The sequence below is a fragment of the Pogona vitticeps genome, chromosome 7 (genome assembly GCF_051106095.1).
Source record: "Pogona vitticeps strain Pit_001003342236 chromosome 7, PviZW2.1, whole genome shotgun sequence".
Lineage (NCBI taxonomy): Eukaryota > Metazoa > Chordata > Lepidosauria > Squamata > Agamidae > Pogona > Pogona vitticeps.
Genome location: NC_135789.1, coordinates 21,438,509 through 21,456,043, shown reverse-complemented (window position 1 = coordinate 21,456,043; position 17,535 = coordinate 21,438,509). Strand labels below are relative to the sequence as shown.

Here is a 17,535-nt window from a genome sequence, read left to right as displayed (position 1 = left end):
GCTTCGTTTCCAGCAATCACTGGAATCAAACCAAAGCAAAGCCTGCATCTTCACATTTTGTTTCTGCTTTCAATTTCCTAATCTCATTAAGTGGCATAACAAGACAGCTGAGCCACTTCACGAGATTGGGAAATTCAACACTTCTACTAAGGCAGCACTGATGCTCTACATCAGTGGTTCTTAACCTTTGTTACTCGGATGTTTTTGAACTGCAACTCCCAGAAACCCCAGCCAGCACAGTTGGTGGTGAAGGCTTCTGGGAGTTGCAGTCCAAAACTCCTGAGTAACCCAAGGTTAAGAACCAGTGCTCTACATCACCAAGAAGAACAAAAATTAAAAATTGGAAACATCCACCAAGGAGAGGAGAAGAGAGGAGGGAGCAAGGAGGGGGGCTTGTTTATTTATCTGTTTGTTGCTGTTGCTGTTGTTTTCTTAATGGAGACAGGCTCCCTTAAGAGATACCAGCCCTCTACCCGGTTGTAAGCGAGCCTTTTTAGTCCAATTCGGTCTGCTCCAATTGAGACGTACGGACCAGCCCTGAGCCCTCCTTGCGCACATCTGCCCTTCTCCACCTCTTGGGAAGGTAGCCCTCAAGATCATCCCCTTCCTGGTCGCATGTAAGAGGAAAAAGGGGCTCAGCTCAGATCTAGGAGGTCTGAACCCCGAGGGGCAAGGAACCAGCCTACAGGATAGCTAAGGGTTATTCCTCGTTTTCTTATTTTCTTTTTTAAAAACCAAATACAGCTTTCTGGAGTACCAAATGAGCCCCAAAGAAGAGCAGTTCATGAATCTCTGCCCCAAAGCGACCATTTCATACGCAAGGTACAAGAGTCCAAGCAAGCGTTCAAAGACCACGTGGGAAAGGGAGGGGAAGGCAGTTCTCGGTCCTGTGGTGGATCCCTCCAAGGTGACCTTTGGGTTGAGAGGCGCGGAACCTGGAACGGGGGGGGGGGAATCCACACCAACCCGCGTGACTCCAGGCCTGGCCCCTCTTCCGTGGCTCAACACAACATGGCTGCGGGAAGAAGGCTTCTTTCACAGCCAGATGGTGACGTCGGCTCAGGTGAAGCACGGATTTAGGCGCGTGGCTGTGAGGACGGTCCCTCCTTCGAAGATCCGAGAGAGCCACCTCCGACGTTTGTGGTGTGCGGGTAGAGACGCTCAGGAGGCTTCGCGGTATGCCCCCCATGTCCTCATCCCGCCAGGGAGGAAAACACCATTTGCAAAGCGGAGTTAGCGCGGTTGGGGTGGGGTTGCCAGTTCTGTCCCTCAGCAACTTCACAAAGTCAGGGAACCACACGAGGGTGGTGTCTGTTTGTCCCCCCCCTCCCAGTTGGGCTTGGGGCCAACGTGGATGAAGTGGATTCTCGCGGCTTGTGGACGGGAGGACCCAAACACCGTCGGTTGTGCTCTCCAGGTGTAGCAGAGACACGCAAGGGTTCGGGGGGGGGGGAATGCCATTTTCCCCTCATGAAACCAAATGAAATAGAAGAGAACAGAACGAAACATAGATGCCCTGAAAAAGACAAAGAAGACGACAAAAAAGAACAGCCCATTAGGCCTTTCCTTGACCTGCCTTCTGAGCCTCTCAATTCCACTTTTTTGTTACTACCTCTCATTTTACCAACCCTAAGCTGATTTCATTCGGTTATCTTTTTTATATATATGCTGGGACACCTTTCTGCAACGGTCGTGCATCATCTGAACTTCCCAGAAAGGGTCGAAATTCATGAGAAGTGAATCTCGGAAACCTTTTGCTGGTGTGACCGCCATCTTGCTTGGAAGTCTGAGGAGGGTGTTTGCCGCCGCTGTGTGGCTAAGGCTGTGACCACACTGTCAGAAACATTTCAATTGAATCTACAGCAACGGCTGGCCTACAGCAGGAAGGGAAAACCCTTCTGCGGTTTAAAACCCTGCCCGATCCATTTTTTTTCCTGGGCTGAATTTTACTGATTCTCTGTCGTTTCAGGCGGTAGAAGACCACCCCGGTTTGGTTTTGTTTTTGTTTTTTTAATGGCCAGTCATCTCCCCACCTCCCCTTGCTTGTATCTTCTTTCAGGACTATTTCTAACTTTTAAATTAATTGGGACGGTTACTTCAGATAAGACAGAAGGAGCGTCTTCCTGTTCAGGAGGCAGCCCGGCAGATCTCCCTTCCCGGCCATCCCCCATTCACCACCCTCGCTCTCCCTCAACAAGTTCTCTCTTCAATTTTTCCCCTCCTTTGCCCCTCCATTCACATGCACCAATATGCAATTTCTCTCTTTTTAAAACCTGCATTTAAATCACACATCTGCACAGAATCAAACTTTGGGCATATCACAAAGAAAAAAAGTGCTTCAGCCTATTACAACCAGTCGCTCTCCTATTGATGGCTTGTTCTAGCATCCTATCACCTCTAATGTATGAGTCCATCTCCCATTGGGCCCTCCTCTTTTCCTGCTGCCTTCCACCTTTCCAAGCATCCATGTCTTTCCCAGGGAATCCTGACTTCTCAGGAGGTGCCCAAAGTAGGACAACCTCAGCTTCCACATGTTTTACCTCCAGAAATAATTCAGGCTTGATTTGATCTAGGACCCACTTATCTATCTTTCCGGCAGTTCCAGGGTTATCTGGAAAGCTCTAATCCAGCACCCCTTTTCAAATGAATCTATTCTTTTTCCTGTCAGGTTTCTTCCCTGTCCAGCTTTCACATCCACCTATGGTTACTGGAAATAAAAGAGTGTGGATGATCTTGATCTCCAGGGACACATCCTGACACTTGATGATTGTTTCTAATCCCTTCATGGCTGCCCTTCCTCATCCCGGTCTCCTTCTGATTTCTTGGCTGCCGTCAACCTTTTGGAATGAGGACTGAACCAGGGTACTCCACATCTTTATTTCAATTTCTTCATTGTCAGCATCAAGGTTGTGTAGTTCTGTAGTGATTTTTTTTTTTGCCTTCTTAACATTCAACTGCAATCCTGCTTTGGTACTTTCTTCTTTCACTTTCACATAAAACGGTTTCAAGCCCTTGCTGCTTTCTTTCTGCCCATAAAAGGATGTCATCTGCACATCTTGACGTTTCTTCCACCAATTTTCACTCCTCCTTCATCTGAATCTAGTCTGGCTTTCCGTATGATATGTTCTGTGTACAGACTGAACAGATAAGGTAATAAAAGTACAGATGGATAGCTCAGGGGTTGAGGTCTCCGGCTGTGGAGCCAGAAGTTGGGAGTTCGATTCCCCCACTGGGCTTCCTGGACAGGGGCTGGACTCGATGATCTCACAGGGTCCCTTCCAGCGCTGCAGTTCTATGATGACGACAGTGATGATGATGAAATGCACCCTTATCTGACCCCTTTGCCTAGAGGAGACCACTCTGTCTCCCCATATTCTGTCTTAGTGGTAGCTTCTTGTCCACCAATACAGGTTATACCTAAGTACAATCAAGTCCATTTTTTGAGAACAAGCCATAGTTTCTCTTGATCCACGCAGTCAGAGGCTTTGCTGTAGCCCATAAATCATACATGGATGATCTTCTGAAATTCTTTGGTGCATTCAGATATTTGCAATATGATCTCAAGTGCCTCTTCCTTTTCGGAATCCAGCTTGAACACCAGGCATTTCTCGCTCCATCTAAGGTAAAAGCCTTTGTTGTAACACCTTAAGCATCACTTCGCCTGCATGGGAAATGAAAGCAATGGTCCTCAAGTTCCTGCACTCCTCAGCATCCCCTTTCTTGGGGACTGGAATATATTTTGAACATTTCCAGTCCAGGGGCCATTGATCATTATAACAGTTCTCTTTGACTCTTCATTGAGAGGTGCTGAACATTTGAGGTTCTGACCCTATTTCTGTCACCTTTTACTTTTGCTTTTTCCTGTCCTTTACAATTTTAAGTCTTTCCTCCATCATCCATCTAGATTTTTCTTTTCTTATTAACTACAGGTATCAATCAATCAATCAATCAATAGTTTATTTACAGTCCTTAGACCAGTCACATAAGTAAAAACCTTATAAAACCTTAAAATTTCTAACTTTCAGTATTCCATTAGAACATGTTGGCATACATACAACTGGGAACAGCAATCTAATTGGTATTTAACTTCCGCAGTCGAAGTATTGCTACACAGAGCCTTGCAACCCGACAGGTGATCTGGACATCAACATCTGAGAGAAGGAACTCAAGCCTTTTTCCCTCCGAACGTCCTGGCAGTCTATCTATTAAGGGGGTTATAGTCTCTTTCCGCACTGCTTCATACAATGGGCAGGTGAAGAACATGTGTTGTATGGTCTCAATCTCCCTCAGGTGGCAGGAGCATAACCTTTCAGCAAAAGGGGTATTTTTATACTTCCCTTCTAGTACAGCAGAGGGGAGGGCCAAACACCTTGCCAGAGTAAAGGCTCTTCTAATTCCTTTAATTTCCAAAGATGTTAAGTATTTGGCCGGTACCATAAAATTTTTGATGTAAGTCCTTGCTGCCATATTTTGGATGCTAGAAAGGTCTGTTTGATATTCATTGTCCTCTATTCTTTGTTTAACTATTTGTTTTGCCTGCTCTATTCCAGAGGATATAAGTGCCTGAGGTGAGAGGCCAATTTTCCCCAAGTAGCCCTGGACCGATTTAACCCACTTAGATTGATAGTTGTCTTTAAATAACAAGGAAAATAGGCCTTTTGGATTTAACTGTCCCTTTAGCCACATATATATAGATTGAATTCTAATCCAGGCTTCTACTTTAAGGCATCCTGTTTCTAGCCTTATCCTTGCATTTGACACGCATCTTGGGATCTGGAGTATAGTTCTTAAGAATTTGGATTGGACTATTTCTTGTGGTGCAAAGTGAGAGCTGGGTGGCCCCATGAATGAGCCGTATAGCAGCTGGGCTAATGCCTTTGCTCTATACAGTTTGAGGGCTGCTGGTATAAAGGACCCTCCTTGGGAGAGATGGAATTTTACTATACTATTAGCCGATCTTTCTCCCTGATCAGCCACAAATTTACTATGCTGAAGCCTAGAACCTGAGGCCTGTAGTACTACCCCCAGATATTTGAAGCTGTTCACCTGTTCGATACTGTGTCCATTTATTTGCCATGACCTACTCTTGGGTCTCTGTCCAAAGGCGACTATCTTGGTCTTCTGATAGTTAATCGTTAGGGATTTATATTCACAGTATGAGGCAAGCTTCTTAAGTGCCCTCCTCAGCCCTATGGGGGTTCTGGATAGAATTACTGTATCATCAGCATAGAGTAAGGCTGGCACTGTTCTATCTGTAAGTTTAGGTGAATGGAGATCGGCGGTGTTAAGCCAGCTTGATAAGTCGTTTATGTAAAATATGAATAATGCTGGAGCCAGTAGGCAGCCTTGCCTAACACCTCTGTGCGTTTGCACAGATTCCGTGAGGTGTCCCTGTCTGCTGCACCTGACTCTCAGGTATGTTTCTTCATGTAGGGCCCTGATTAGATATAGAAGTCTTTTGTCTATAGATGAGTTTGATAGTTTGTCCCAGAGGTGTGTTCTCGATATAGAATCGAATGCTGATTTAAAGTCCACAAAGGCGGCATAGAGTGATGTTACTCCTTTGGCTGAGTATTTCTCTATAAGATGCTGTATAATTAGGCATTGTTCTATTGTGGATCTCCCTGGCTGAAAGCCTGCTTGTTCTGCCCCAATGATATTTTCTACTTCAAGCCACTCCAGGAGTTTGTCTAGGAGGTGCCTTGCATATAGTTTGCTTATGATATTCAGCAAACTTATTGGCCTGTAGTTGGCTGGATCTTCCCTTTTCCCTTTCTTATAAAATGGGACCACTGTGGCCGTTTTCCATGATATTGGGATTTGGCCTGTGTCATTAATATGGGTGAAGAGAGGTGCTAGAAAGGAGCCCCACCATGTCTTGTTTTCTTTTAGGAGTTCTGGTGGGATGCCGTCAAGGCCTGGGGCTTTTCCATTTTTTAACTGATCTATATGAGCTATTATTTCACCTGGGGTCACCGGGGGCCATTTGGGAGTGCTTCCAAGCATTAGTGGAGAAGGGGGTACAATGACATCCTCATACATACTTGTAAAGTGGGATACCCATTTATCTGGTGGAATACAAGAGGATAATGGGTGTTTGGGCTCTGATAGTCTGCCTGAGATTAGTTTCCAGAAAAGGGATGGATTTTTGGCTTTTGCTGCTTCAATCACCTTCCTCCATAGTTCTCTCTTGTGTTCTCTTTTACTGTGATGTATCTGCTGTTTGTATTCTTTCTTATGTACCAGTAGTTTTAGGAGGGCCTCTTTTTTGACATGGTCTTCTGCTCTCAGGTATTCCTGGTATGTCTGATTAACTAGTTGTTTTGCTGCCTTACAGCTTTGGTTGAACCAAGGTTTCGATCGGTTATATGAATTCTGAAGGTTTTTGCTATATGAATGGACGAGATGTGGCTTTAATTGTTGTAGGAGAATTTCATATTTATCTATGGGATTCCAGTGGACTGTCTGGCTTCCTACTGGATTAAGGGCATCAATCAGATTTTTCGAAGTTAAAAGTTGTTTTAAATTTTGTGCCAGATTAAGTGACCATATTACTCGGCAACCCACTCTTTCTAGTGCTGTAATTTCAGTATGATATCTTGGTTCTGTGTCTAAGTTTCTGATGTTTAGGTGGAAACTTAGATGTAGGGGGAAATGATCCCCCTCCATGTAAGGAAGTACTTGGAGAGTTTTGACCATGGAAAGGAGCCCCCTGCACACCAGGATGTAGTCAATTGTACTAGCTTTAGTTGCTGCCATAAATGTGTATTTTCCTGGAGTATCGCCTGTGATTGTGCCATTTAAAACTGAGAGGCCCAGTCTGTAAGCAAATTTGTACAGACAGGCCCCGGCATAATTTGCATGTTGGTCCTTAGATGCCCTCTCCTGATTCAGGGTCCCCACATTATCATTTCTTAAGTTGGCTATCATCTTAAATTTGGTTCCCAGATAGTCATCATCTGGTCCCATACGGGCATTTAGATCCCCACCAGTCAGGACCAAAGCATCTGGATGTTCCATGATAAGCTCTCTTACATAGTTTTCAAGGTCTGTCCAGTTTCCTTCTATTTCAGCTTTTCTGGATGTGGGAGGTAAGTATATGTTAATAATCAATAGGGTTTTCATACTTCCTGTAAGTACTACTGCCATGGCCAGCTGTCTCAGGGGGGGTTTCATCGTAGATTTTACTTTCAGAGCCGTTGATACCAGGATGCTCAGTCCCCCCTTCAGTCTCCCCGGTCCGCGCCCTGGGATTGCCTTTACCATGAAGGAGTTGAAACCATCTAGTATTATATCTTTGTCAGACCAAGTTTCTTGCAAAAGAATGATGTCATATTTGCTACGAAAGAAAGGAGTATCATGAGTTTGGGAGATACATCTGGTCCAACCTGCCACATTCCATGATAAAAGTTCAATTTTAGATGCAGATGTTTGGTTGCTTTCTGGAGCACACCGCGATTCTTGAGTGTCTGGTGCCTCATTTCGCTCCTGAATGTTCAGTTGTTTTGCCTTTGGGGTCATTTCCCCTCTTGTGGCAGAGAGCATTTTAATGGGGTTCCCTTCCTTGTATAACTTTAGCTTCTCCAGAGCAGGCAGGGATACATCTGATGACTGACATCCTCTGTAGGTGAGGGGAGCAACTGGTGTGGGAAAAGGATAATCTTTGCGGGCCCAGTCTTTGTTGTTTTGATTTCTTTGTGTCTCTCTGCTAAAGGAATATCTTTCAGCTCTACCCAAGTAGGTAGTCGTTGTTGCGTTTGAAACTGTGGTATCTTTGTGGAGTTGGACTTTTTGTTTGTTTTTCCCCCATGCAATATTCCAGGACAAAGGCTTCTTAAGATGTTTATATTTTTTGCCTTCCAATAGTCAGTTCTGGGGATAAGCTACTAAAGGGGCATATCTATTGCCCATATGCCACTCGGAGATGGAGTCGGAAATAGTTCCCATCGAGCAGGCTGGATGTAACTTCTCTTTGTATGGATGGTATATTCTATTTTTTCTGGAGGATGTAATACCTTTTGAAAGATGCTTTGGCCTTGAGAGCATTTTCACCTGATTGCTCTGGTTTTTGATTTTGCTTGTAAGATCACGAGGCTTGTTAATTGGGATATTGTTTGGAAAGGTTGCAACATTGATCTGCGTTTCCTTTCCTCTACCATCTGATTTGGTTTTGGAAGGTGATCTGTTGTAAATGGTGGAAGCTTCAGCCCTATCTCTGTACAGGTCATAGCTAGAATTTTCGGCTGTTATCTTCCTTATGGAAGCAGCTGTGGGGCCATCTCTTTGTTCTGGAACCTGAATTTCTCTGGATGTATTTGTTTGTTTGTAGGTGTCCAATTTTGTGATCGGTCTTAGGTTGATATTTGAGTAAGTTGTATGTATTCCCCATTTGAATGATACTGCTATTTTTTCAAACTTGTACAACAGGCTCCAAAAATGATGGGCCTGTTCACTATTGGCGAAGATCAAGTGCACCCTGCCTCTTAATTGCCCGGGCTTGCTGGGATAGATGCAGTAACATTTTGTGTTCATTTGAGCATCCCAATCCTTGCCCAGAATTTCTGTTATTGTCCGCAATACTTCTGAGTTGGAGGCCCAGGTACCATTTGGTTTTCTTAGTGGCCAGTTGTAGATGGTGATGTGGTTCACAGGCTTGAGTGATGGGCTTTCAGCAGGGGTAGACCCTTCACTGTCTGAGGTTGCTGACCACTGAGGTTTTTTAATCTGTATATTTTCCTTGCATGTTGTCACAGCAAGTGGATGCTGGGGATAGGGTTCTTCTGGGGTGTTTCCCCACCATTCATCTATGGTTATTAGCTCTAGATTAGAGGATGTTAGGTCAGGTCCCTCTGTGTCCTCTGTGTCCTCACTTGGCTCATATGGATTAGCCCAGGCCTTTGGGGTCTTCCCAGAGATGGGCATTCGGTCCTGAGTTGCTTTTTCTGATAACTGTGGGTAACTCTGACCTTTAAAGGCTAGGGAGTTATCTTTGTGTGTTTGATCTTTTGTACCCAGTTCCTTTTTTGCCTGAAGTCCTCTCTGTTCAGTATTCTGAGGGTTTGAGGGAGGTGCTGCTTTTAAAATCCCCAACTTTATCATGTCAGCAATGCATTGTAGTATTGCTTTAGTATCAGCGATTTCTTTCTTTAGATCATGCAGATTATTGAAAATTGTCTGGTTGGATTTAGCTGAGAGGAGACACTGATCACGTAGTTGGGTATAAATGATCCTAGTTTGTTCACTCTTGGGCCCTTGAGCATCTTGGGGGCCTACTGTTCCTTCCATATGGTTCTCCTTGGGCCCAGGTGTTGATAGATTTAAGTATTTATAGAATGATTCCATAGAGGCAGAGAGAGCCTTCTCTAAGAGTTCTGGGTCCAGAGACCAATTGCCGATTTCTCCTCTGGAATGCGGAGTTCCGACTGCAGCCCCCTGGTATGACTCTCCATTACTTATGCCTACATTGTCCATAGTAAGTGGGGTACTTGATGTAAATTCCCTCAGTGGCCTTTGATTAAAGGAGGGTACATGTTCACGTTGATCTGAGACCACACAGAAGTCTGCTATAGATTTCTGATTTCGCTTTTTGGGAGCCTTTTTTAACTTGCCATAGGTTTTTTTGGTCCTAGTAGTGACCATAGTTATACTCCACAAATTGAGCTTATTTAGTGTCCCCTTCTATTTCTGCAGGTGCAAACTACCACTCAAAGGGAGAAGAATGTGGGTTTCACAGTTACGGTCAGTAGTAGCTGTATAAAAACACTTCTTAGCTCCAGTAAACACTCAAACATAAACCATTAAAGGGCAGGTTATTCCACCCGTTCCTTGGAGGACTTTTACTCACTGTGAGTCAACTGTAGATTGACGGAGTCAGCGGATCAGCCCCTGCTGTATGCCAAACAACCCCCGAAGGCAGATGGCTTTTTTTAAACAAAGTAAATGTTTTTCTTGCAAACTTGATTCAAGCAAGTGCTTACTGTCCGCAGTAACGGTGTTATTTTCTTCTGTTTTCTTCCCAAGACTGCAGTTGTGTAATTTTGTTGGACCGAGGTATTTCTAATATCTCTCGGCAGCTCCAGTGGTCATTATCTCTGTGTTTACTTTTACCAAGGTTAAAATCATGCCTCCAGCCAAGAAGTAGAATAGGAGCTTCAACTAAACAAAAGCAATAAAAACCATATAAAATTACATAAAATAAAGATAAAATCACCGCTGCGTAGCCATGAGCGTCTTGCCTGGCTGAGCCGGAACCGGAAACCAACTACAGGTATTGTATTTTTGCATTCTTCCCTAAATATCTCTGGTTTCAATCCACAGTTCCTCTGGTTCCTGGCCAACTGAGTTTGGTCATGCAAATCTGTTCCTCATGTGGACTTTAAATTCATCAAGAATGTTGTTTAAATTATATTTTGGTACTATGATTCTTTTATTGTTCTTTTTCAGCTTTACTCTAATGTTGAATATCAGCAGTTTGTGATGAGTGCCATAATCTTCTCCTTTTGTTTTGGCAGAGAGAATATGGCTTCTCTCTCTCTCTCTCTCTCTCTTGCTTCCATCTGTGTAGTCTGTTTGATTTCCATATTGACCACATGGTGATATCCACATGTCCAGCACTCCATTTGGTTGCTTGAAGTATGTATTTGCAATAAACTGACTGCTGCCTTCACAGAACTCTATGAGTCATTCTCCTGCCTCATCTCTGTCCCCTGTTACAAATTTTCCAAGAACATTTGGTTCTGCTTTGTTTTCTACTTTTGCGTTCCAGTCACCTCTGATTATAAGCATGCCTTGTTTTGAAATGTGATCAATTTCCTCTCGGATGCTTGCATTAAAGCTTTTGATTTCATCTGTAGTTGAAGCACAGATTTGAATGATGGTTATATTGAGAAGTTTTCCATGGAGTCTGATGGATATTATGCAGTCAGATCTTACATTATAAGATCTAAGTGCCTGTGCTACATCTTGATTCAGTATTGGAACCACTCAAATTCTTTTGAGTTTCTTCTGAGTAGAACACTTTGTAGTTCTCTGACAGAAAATATCCTGCTTCAGTCCGTTTTGGTTCACTGAGACCAAGCACCTCCTTCCTTCCACCCCCACTGATCAGATTCACCCGTCCCTCCTTCAGCATCCGAAAGGGGAAGCATTCTGGCTGCCTTTGCTACGGCCACCAGCGCCACCTCTTCTTCCTCTGTCTGGATGACATCTCCCAGAACCCCCCAGCCCTCACGGCCACCCGGGGGATCTTGGGACCTCAAACCAACCAACCAGGTTTCCCATCCTTGTCCAGCTCACAAGCTTTCCCTTCTGCACAGAAAGCTGGCACCCCTTCACCATCACCCTCCTCTCTCCTTTTCCTTGTCTCTCTTCTCTATAATTGTACAGGAAAGCACAACGTCAGACACAGACCACATCCCATGAGGCCCAAGCCAGAGACACTCACCTTTTATGGATTCACAGCCCTTTCCTTCAGCTAGTGGGTCTGTGGGAAAAGGAAAGGAAACAGATTATTTCACATCAGACATGCCTGATCAGAAAAACATCCAGCAACAACAGTAACAACCTTAAAACGGCAGAGTTGGAAGGGACCCTATGGGTCATCTAGTCCAGCCCCCATCAAGGAGGCCCTGTGGAGGGAATCGAACTCCCAACCTCTGGTTCCAAAGCTCCAGTGACCTGAACCCCTGAGCTGTCCAGCAAACTCCTAACCTAGTGTCCTCTAGCTGTTTGGGGTAAAGATTTCCTTCATCCCTCAAAAGACCCTCAAGTTGGTCTGGACAAGCTTTTTCCTGCCTGTGGGAGGGCTCTGGATGGCAGTTTGCAAATAGACCTACATGGGTTTCCCGATTCTCTCTCACAGGCTCAGACACATAGGGTTGTGAATCTCACTGCCTCTCGCTCTTAGGCAGAAGCCAATTAAAAATCCTGCCACTCCTTTCCAGCAAGGTTTCTCTGCAAAATTTTGAAATAACACAGGAAGGTTCATAAGTCTGACCTGTGTGGGATTATTACCATTCCTATGCAGGATGGCACATCTCCTGCACAGGATGTATGTGGAAAGGGCAGAAGAAAGGCCAAGCTGCTCAGAAAAGGTTACAATTGCTGAACAAAGTCGTGTCTTTACTGGGATATTACAAATCCCATCTTCCCCATCCTTCGTGTCTGAAGAGAAGAGAATGCAAGAGCTGATGCTGAACAACCATCTGGATCGTCCAATACGGCCGGCCTCTATGGGCAGAAGGCGAATAGACCGACCGCATGAAGGGACGATTGGCCAGAGTTTGGATACGTTTACAACTTTTGTATCACAACTCCCAGAATCCCCCAGTCAGCAGCATGTTTGTCCACATCCTAACTTCCCTTAAAAGCCAGCCCCAAGAGCACACCTGAAGTCCTTTTTGTTGTTCCAGGACCTTATTATTTATTTATTTCTTTTATTTATGTCGCCTTATAAATTGAAAACCTATGTTAAACATTTGAAGAAAAAACAATTAAACTATATGCTGATCAAAATACAATTGAATAATTAAAATCTATTTTCACTTTAAAAAACGGCATTCAGGAAGTCCATCCTGCTTGTTAAAAGCCTGCCTGAAGAGGTGGGTCTCCAGCAATCGGTGGAAGGAGAAAAGGGAGGGGCCCCCTCCTGATCTCCCCCGCCCCGGGGGAGAGCCCCTCATACCCTGGGAGCTGCCCCCGAGAAGGCTCTGTCTCGGGTCCCCATCCGCCGGGCCTGGGCTGGCCGACGGGACCGAAAGGAGAGCCTTTTTGTGAGGATCTTAAACACAGAAAAGTCTTCTATGGGGAGATCCCTGAGCTGCTCTCTTAAGGTAACCCACCTTGAGTGCGTGGCACAGAGGACGGAGGATCACCACGCCACCCGCGATAACATTCACAGGGTGGAGCAAGCAGGGCTTTGCCAAACTTTCTTAAATAATTCCGTGCCACCGACGGATTAACGGCGGTCTTTTCCAAGGATCCCCAGCTATAGATTACCAAGAAGTGGTTTCGTTTCCCCTTCTTCTGGGGTTATCGTGGGTCTGGGCAGCTTGCCCAGGGCTACGCAGGCTGGCTCTTCTCCTGGGAAACGCTGGGGGTGGGGAGGAATCAAACTCCTGGCCAAGGTTGGGATTTTTGGAATGGAAAGGCTCCCAGTCCCAAAATTTAGGAAGCACCATATTCTAGAAGTGCACCTGCTGGTGAGGGATCAAAAAAATGAACAGCAGTGCCTTACAGCCTTCTTGGGGATTTCAGGAATTTTGTTTGGAAAGCGGAATCTTTAATTTTTCTCTGGTGGGTATGACATGTCCTTCTCCTTTTATTTCTCGCCTGGGGGCTCCCACCCACCTCTCAAAGGAGCTGGAGCAGGAGATGATGCTGTTTGCCCCATCTCTATTTCGGGCGGTGTTCCCAAGTGACACCCTGTTAGCCAGAGTGGGATGGGGTTTATATTCCAGTTTAGTGCAAAAGAGTTGCATATATTCTTCCGGGGAATAAGAAGACATCCTGACTAAGGCCTTGGGGGGAGTCATCCTGACACCCTCCAAAATATGTCCCTAAGAGGCTGCCCAAATCTCGTGGCAATAGAGGTGCTGGACTTCTATTTGCAAGGTCCTGTGAATCCACTCAGGATTTTAGACTCTGCCCTTTACAGAAGATGGCCAAGGTACTCAACCCTGCCCCCCCCAACAGGCACAGCACCTGGATCACTTCTGCAAGGTGCAGATTAAAACCCGGAGTGGACTCCCAGCCCCTCTGAAATTGGACTCCCCAAATGCCGCTTCCTTGTGGGCAGGGGTGCTGGTGGGCTTCATGTGCCCCTTTCTAGAACCAGGAATGGGGGACATCACCCTCTCCCAAAGGCCAGGTCTCAACAGCTCAGCTTTTGCAAACTCAAATGTCGTGGCTTCCTTGAGGGAGTCAGTCCGTCTCGTATTCGGTCTTCCTCTTTTCCTGTTGTCCTTTCCCAGCTTTATTGTCTTTTCCTAAGAACCCTGCCTTCTCATGATGGGCCCAAAGAAGGACATGAGAAACATGCGAAGCAAAAAAAAAAATTCATATTCAGATTCTTTTTTTAAAAGGGGGAGAAAGAGTTCTTACCGGTCCTGAACTTGCATGGCTCAGTTTATCGAATCGGAATTTTAGATTTGACCGTGGCGAATTCCTGCTCTTTATGTCTGTTGGAAGAAGGAAATGCATGAAGATTAGTTTCAGAGCATTTCGGGGGAGGAATTTAAATCGATTCCTGCAGAGCTATGGATCCTAATCCCTAGAGCATTTGTTCTTTCCATCACATGGACGTCTAGTGAAGTGCACCCACCCACACATGCTGTTGGTCCGTCAAGTTGTTTCCAGCTTATGGCAACCTCAACAAAGTTGTCACGGTATATATCACGTCTTTCAGGAGTGGCTTGCCCTCACCACACATCCCCAGTGGATTTCTAAGGAAAGGGAAGCCGGTTGCTGCCTTCTGCGCCTGCCACTGTCCATGTGCCTGGATCAACTGGGCTGCAGGCACATGCGCAGAGGCAGCAGGTGTGGTTCCCGGAAGCCCGCCCGCTGGATCTGACGAGGGTGGTGTGGCAAAGGCAGAGGCGTCAGGACCAGATAGGGGAGCAGTAGGAAGGGGGCAGGCAGGCACCCCTTTTGCCAAACAAAACGAAGCCGCGAGGGGAGAATAGTTTGCTGCTCCGTTTCGTTTCAACAAAACAGGATCCCCGAATTAGTTCGCGAAACGAACCACAAACCGGTTCGATCTGTCGGCTTTTCTGTGCTCGTGGTTCAGTTCGCGCCCATCTCGAGTTCCGTACTCCCAGAATAAGGCCTTTGTGTTTCTATGGTTCTGGCTTAAATTGCGTGGCTCAGACGAAACAACGGCAACTTCAGGGGGCTGACAACGTTGTCAGATTGTGAGGCAACCTTCTCCCCAAATGCATTTCCTGGTTGAGAACTCGTCGAAGCCGCCAACTCACCGGTGGGACTCCTGCTCATGATCACGGGAGTGGAAGCCGAGGCTAAAACGGGATTCTCGTTGCTTTGGGACGGGCTGTAGATAAAGACGTCCTGCTTGTAGGGGGAGGCTGTGGAGGGCTGGCTTCCCTGTGGGAGGAGAGAGAGAGAGAGAGAGAGAGGTGTCTCTTCTGGTCCCAGAACAACAAGGAGAAAACTATGTATGCATTGATGTATTTGTTTAAAATACTTGTGCTACATTTTCCTCTGTAAGAGGACCTGAGGTGGATTCTTGGATTTTCTAGACTATAAACACCATAATTCTTAATCCTTGCAGACAACCTTACAAACACCTCAGTGTGGCTCACCTGGGAGAAAAGGCCTAAATCGTTAGGCTTTGAGGCCGAGCTCGGCCTAGCTCTGCCCGAGCTTCCTGTTCCTGCCCCAGTGCAAGCTGGGAGTTTTCTTTCTGAGCAGGAAGCTAGGCCTAGCTAGGCCTCAAAGCCTCCCAACCCAGGCCTTTTTCCCAGGTGAGCCACACTGAAGTTTCTGAAAAGTGCCTGCAAGACAGGCAGAACTCTCAGGATGCAGAACGCTGGTGTTTGTAGTCCAGGAAATCTGAAAATCCCATCCATAGTATTAACAGCAAGAAATAAAGATAATTCCTCACCTGTGAGTCGGGAGCTCTTCCAGATTTAGGAAAGAGCTACTGTGTTCCCCCATCCTATTCCCTCATCCTCAGTCGCCCAGGTCCAGCCTAAACCTACAGAACTCCTTCAACTTTTGCGAGGAATCCAGAAATTTACTGGATTCAACAGACTTCTCAAAAGTATTTTTTTTTGCACCACTCCAAACTCAAAGTGAGAAAAAGAACACACACTTCACCTTGAGAATTCACACATTCTCAAGGCTCATGGAGAAATAACATGTCTGCAAATCAACAAAGAAAATCATTGTTTGGAGGAATGGAATGTACACCAAACAATATACACATTTTAAAGTGTGGCCCAGAGAAAAATATATACAAGTGGGAAACAAATATTCCCAAGCATGTTTTTAAAAAATTGGTGCAAATACATGCACGGTCTACCTGAAAGATCCTGAAAAGGGTCACCTTAAGACAGAATTGAGATTAAGAAAAAGGCCCTTCGAATGTGCAGAAATGTCTCCACATAAAGAAAAGGGGAAACCTTGCAGTTCAATGTGGAATAAGGACGGAAATAAAATGCTGGTGGGCCTTAGAAAAGGACTATACAATCTCAACAAGAGCGACAAAACAAGACAGAGATTTTTGACGTCTCTAGCATTTTCTCAGAGGACCTGTTTTCCGAAACGTCTCCGCTGCCCTCTTATGAACCAGCTTCTCTTTGTCAAGAGGTAGAGCCAAATTTGGCCACCTTTATAGCTGACCCCTGAAATCAACAGGAATTAACTTAAATTGCTCACCCCCTTAATGCCAGAGCCCCTCTCCATTGTTGTTGTTGTTATTGCGTGCTGTCAAGTCATGTCTGATTCCTGGTCATCCCAGTAAAGTTTTGGAGATATGTGGGATGCCCAGGCACTGGTTGAGCATGGCCGCACACCCTCTGGAAACCGTGAATTTCCATGGCTGAGCAGAGATTCGAACCCAGGTCCCCTGAATCTGACCTCCTGTCCCCCATGCACTGCACTGGCTGACTCTGGACCCTTTCTGAGCCCGAATGGCCTCTGGATACAGCTGAACTCTTTTCGTTGGTTGCAAAAAGAAGGCCCGATTTTATTGGAAGCACCACCTGCAAGTCTATACTTTGTTTTAATTCAAACCAGACTCACATCATCATCATCATCTTGTGTTATAAAGTCAATTTTGACTTATGGTGACCCTTTTCTGGGTTTTCCAGGTAGAGAATACTCAGAAGTGGTTTCCCCTTCCCTTCTTCTGTGGGGAAATCCTTGGGACTGTCCCGCTGGCCCAAGGCTACCCAGGCTGGCTCTACTCCCAGGAGGCACACAGGGGGGGATTCGAATTCCCAACCTCTGGCTCCACAGCCAGAAACCTAAACCTTTGAGTTTTGAGAGGTGCAACTATCCCAGCCAGTCAGATAGTAACCCTAAAAAGAATAGGAGACTTTATTTTTTTTCCTTGCCTATCACATTCCCGGTCATTCTCTAGAGACATCCTTGGTCCCACGAACCATGATGAAACCAAAACCCGGGGAATGGCAAAAAGCATGGTGTTCTGTGGCCACTTTCCCCTAGTAGGGTTGTAGCCAATCTGGCGGGCCTCCTTTCCTTTGCCCTCTTCCTCCTCATCTGGAAGAACCATGTAAAGCGCCAGGATCGAATGCTGGAGGAGACCCACGAGAGAGAGATGGGAGCCTTTGCCAGGCGGGGCCTCCCTTGCGGCTGACCCCAAACCTTTCCCCAGGCCAACCTTTGGCCGCCCCTCCAGCCCATCAAGACCCGGAAGAGAAAGCGGCCTCACCGCACTCTCGTACTCTTCCAGGTTCTCACTTTCTCCGGCCGTGCTGCTGAAGCTACTGGTGCTGGAGGAGGATCGGGAGATGTTTGGCCTGCCGTTCTCTTTGAGTTTAACAAAGGGCCTGG

General features: G+C 45.9%; 1 protein-coding gene across 9 annotated transcripts in view; it reads right to left on the bottom strand.

Annotated features, from left to right (window-relative positions):
• Nucleotides 1-694: 694 nt before the first annotated feature.
• RAP1GAP2 (RAP1 GTPase activating protein 2) overlaps nucleotides 695-17,535 on the bottom strand; it is a 223,874-nt gene continuing 207,033 nt past the window's right edge. For all 9 annotated transcript variants that reach the window (XM_078379365.1, XM_072978234.2, XM_072978233.2 and 6 more), the window contains 5 exons: nucleotides 17,414-17,531; nucleotides 14,973-15,099; nucleotides 14,101-14,177; nucleotides 11,444-11,482; nucleotides 695-1,516 (listed from right to left, as the gene is read on the bottom strand). In XM_078379365.1, coding sequence (XP_078235491.1) covers nucleotides 11,474-11,482; nucleotides 14,101-14,177; nucleotides 14,973-15,099; nucleotides 17,414-17,531 — 331 coding nt within the window. In that variant the 3' untranslated portion in view covers nucleotides 695-1,516; nucleotides 11,444-11,473. The remainder of the gene's footprint in view (nucleotides 1,517-11,443; nucleotides 11,483-14,100; nucleotides 14,178-14,972; nucleotides 15,100-17,413; nucleotides 17,532-17,535) is intronic.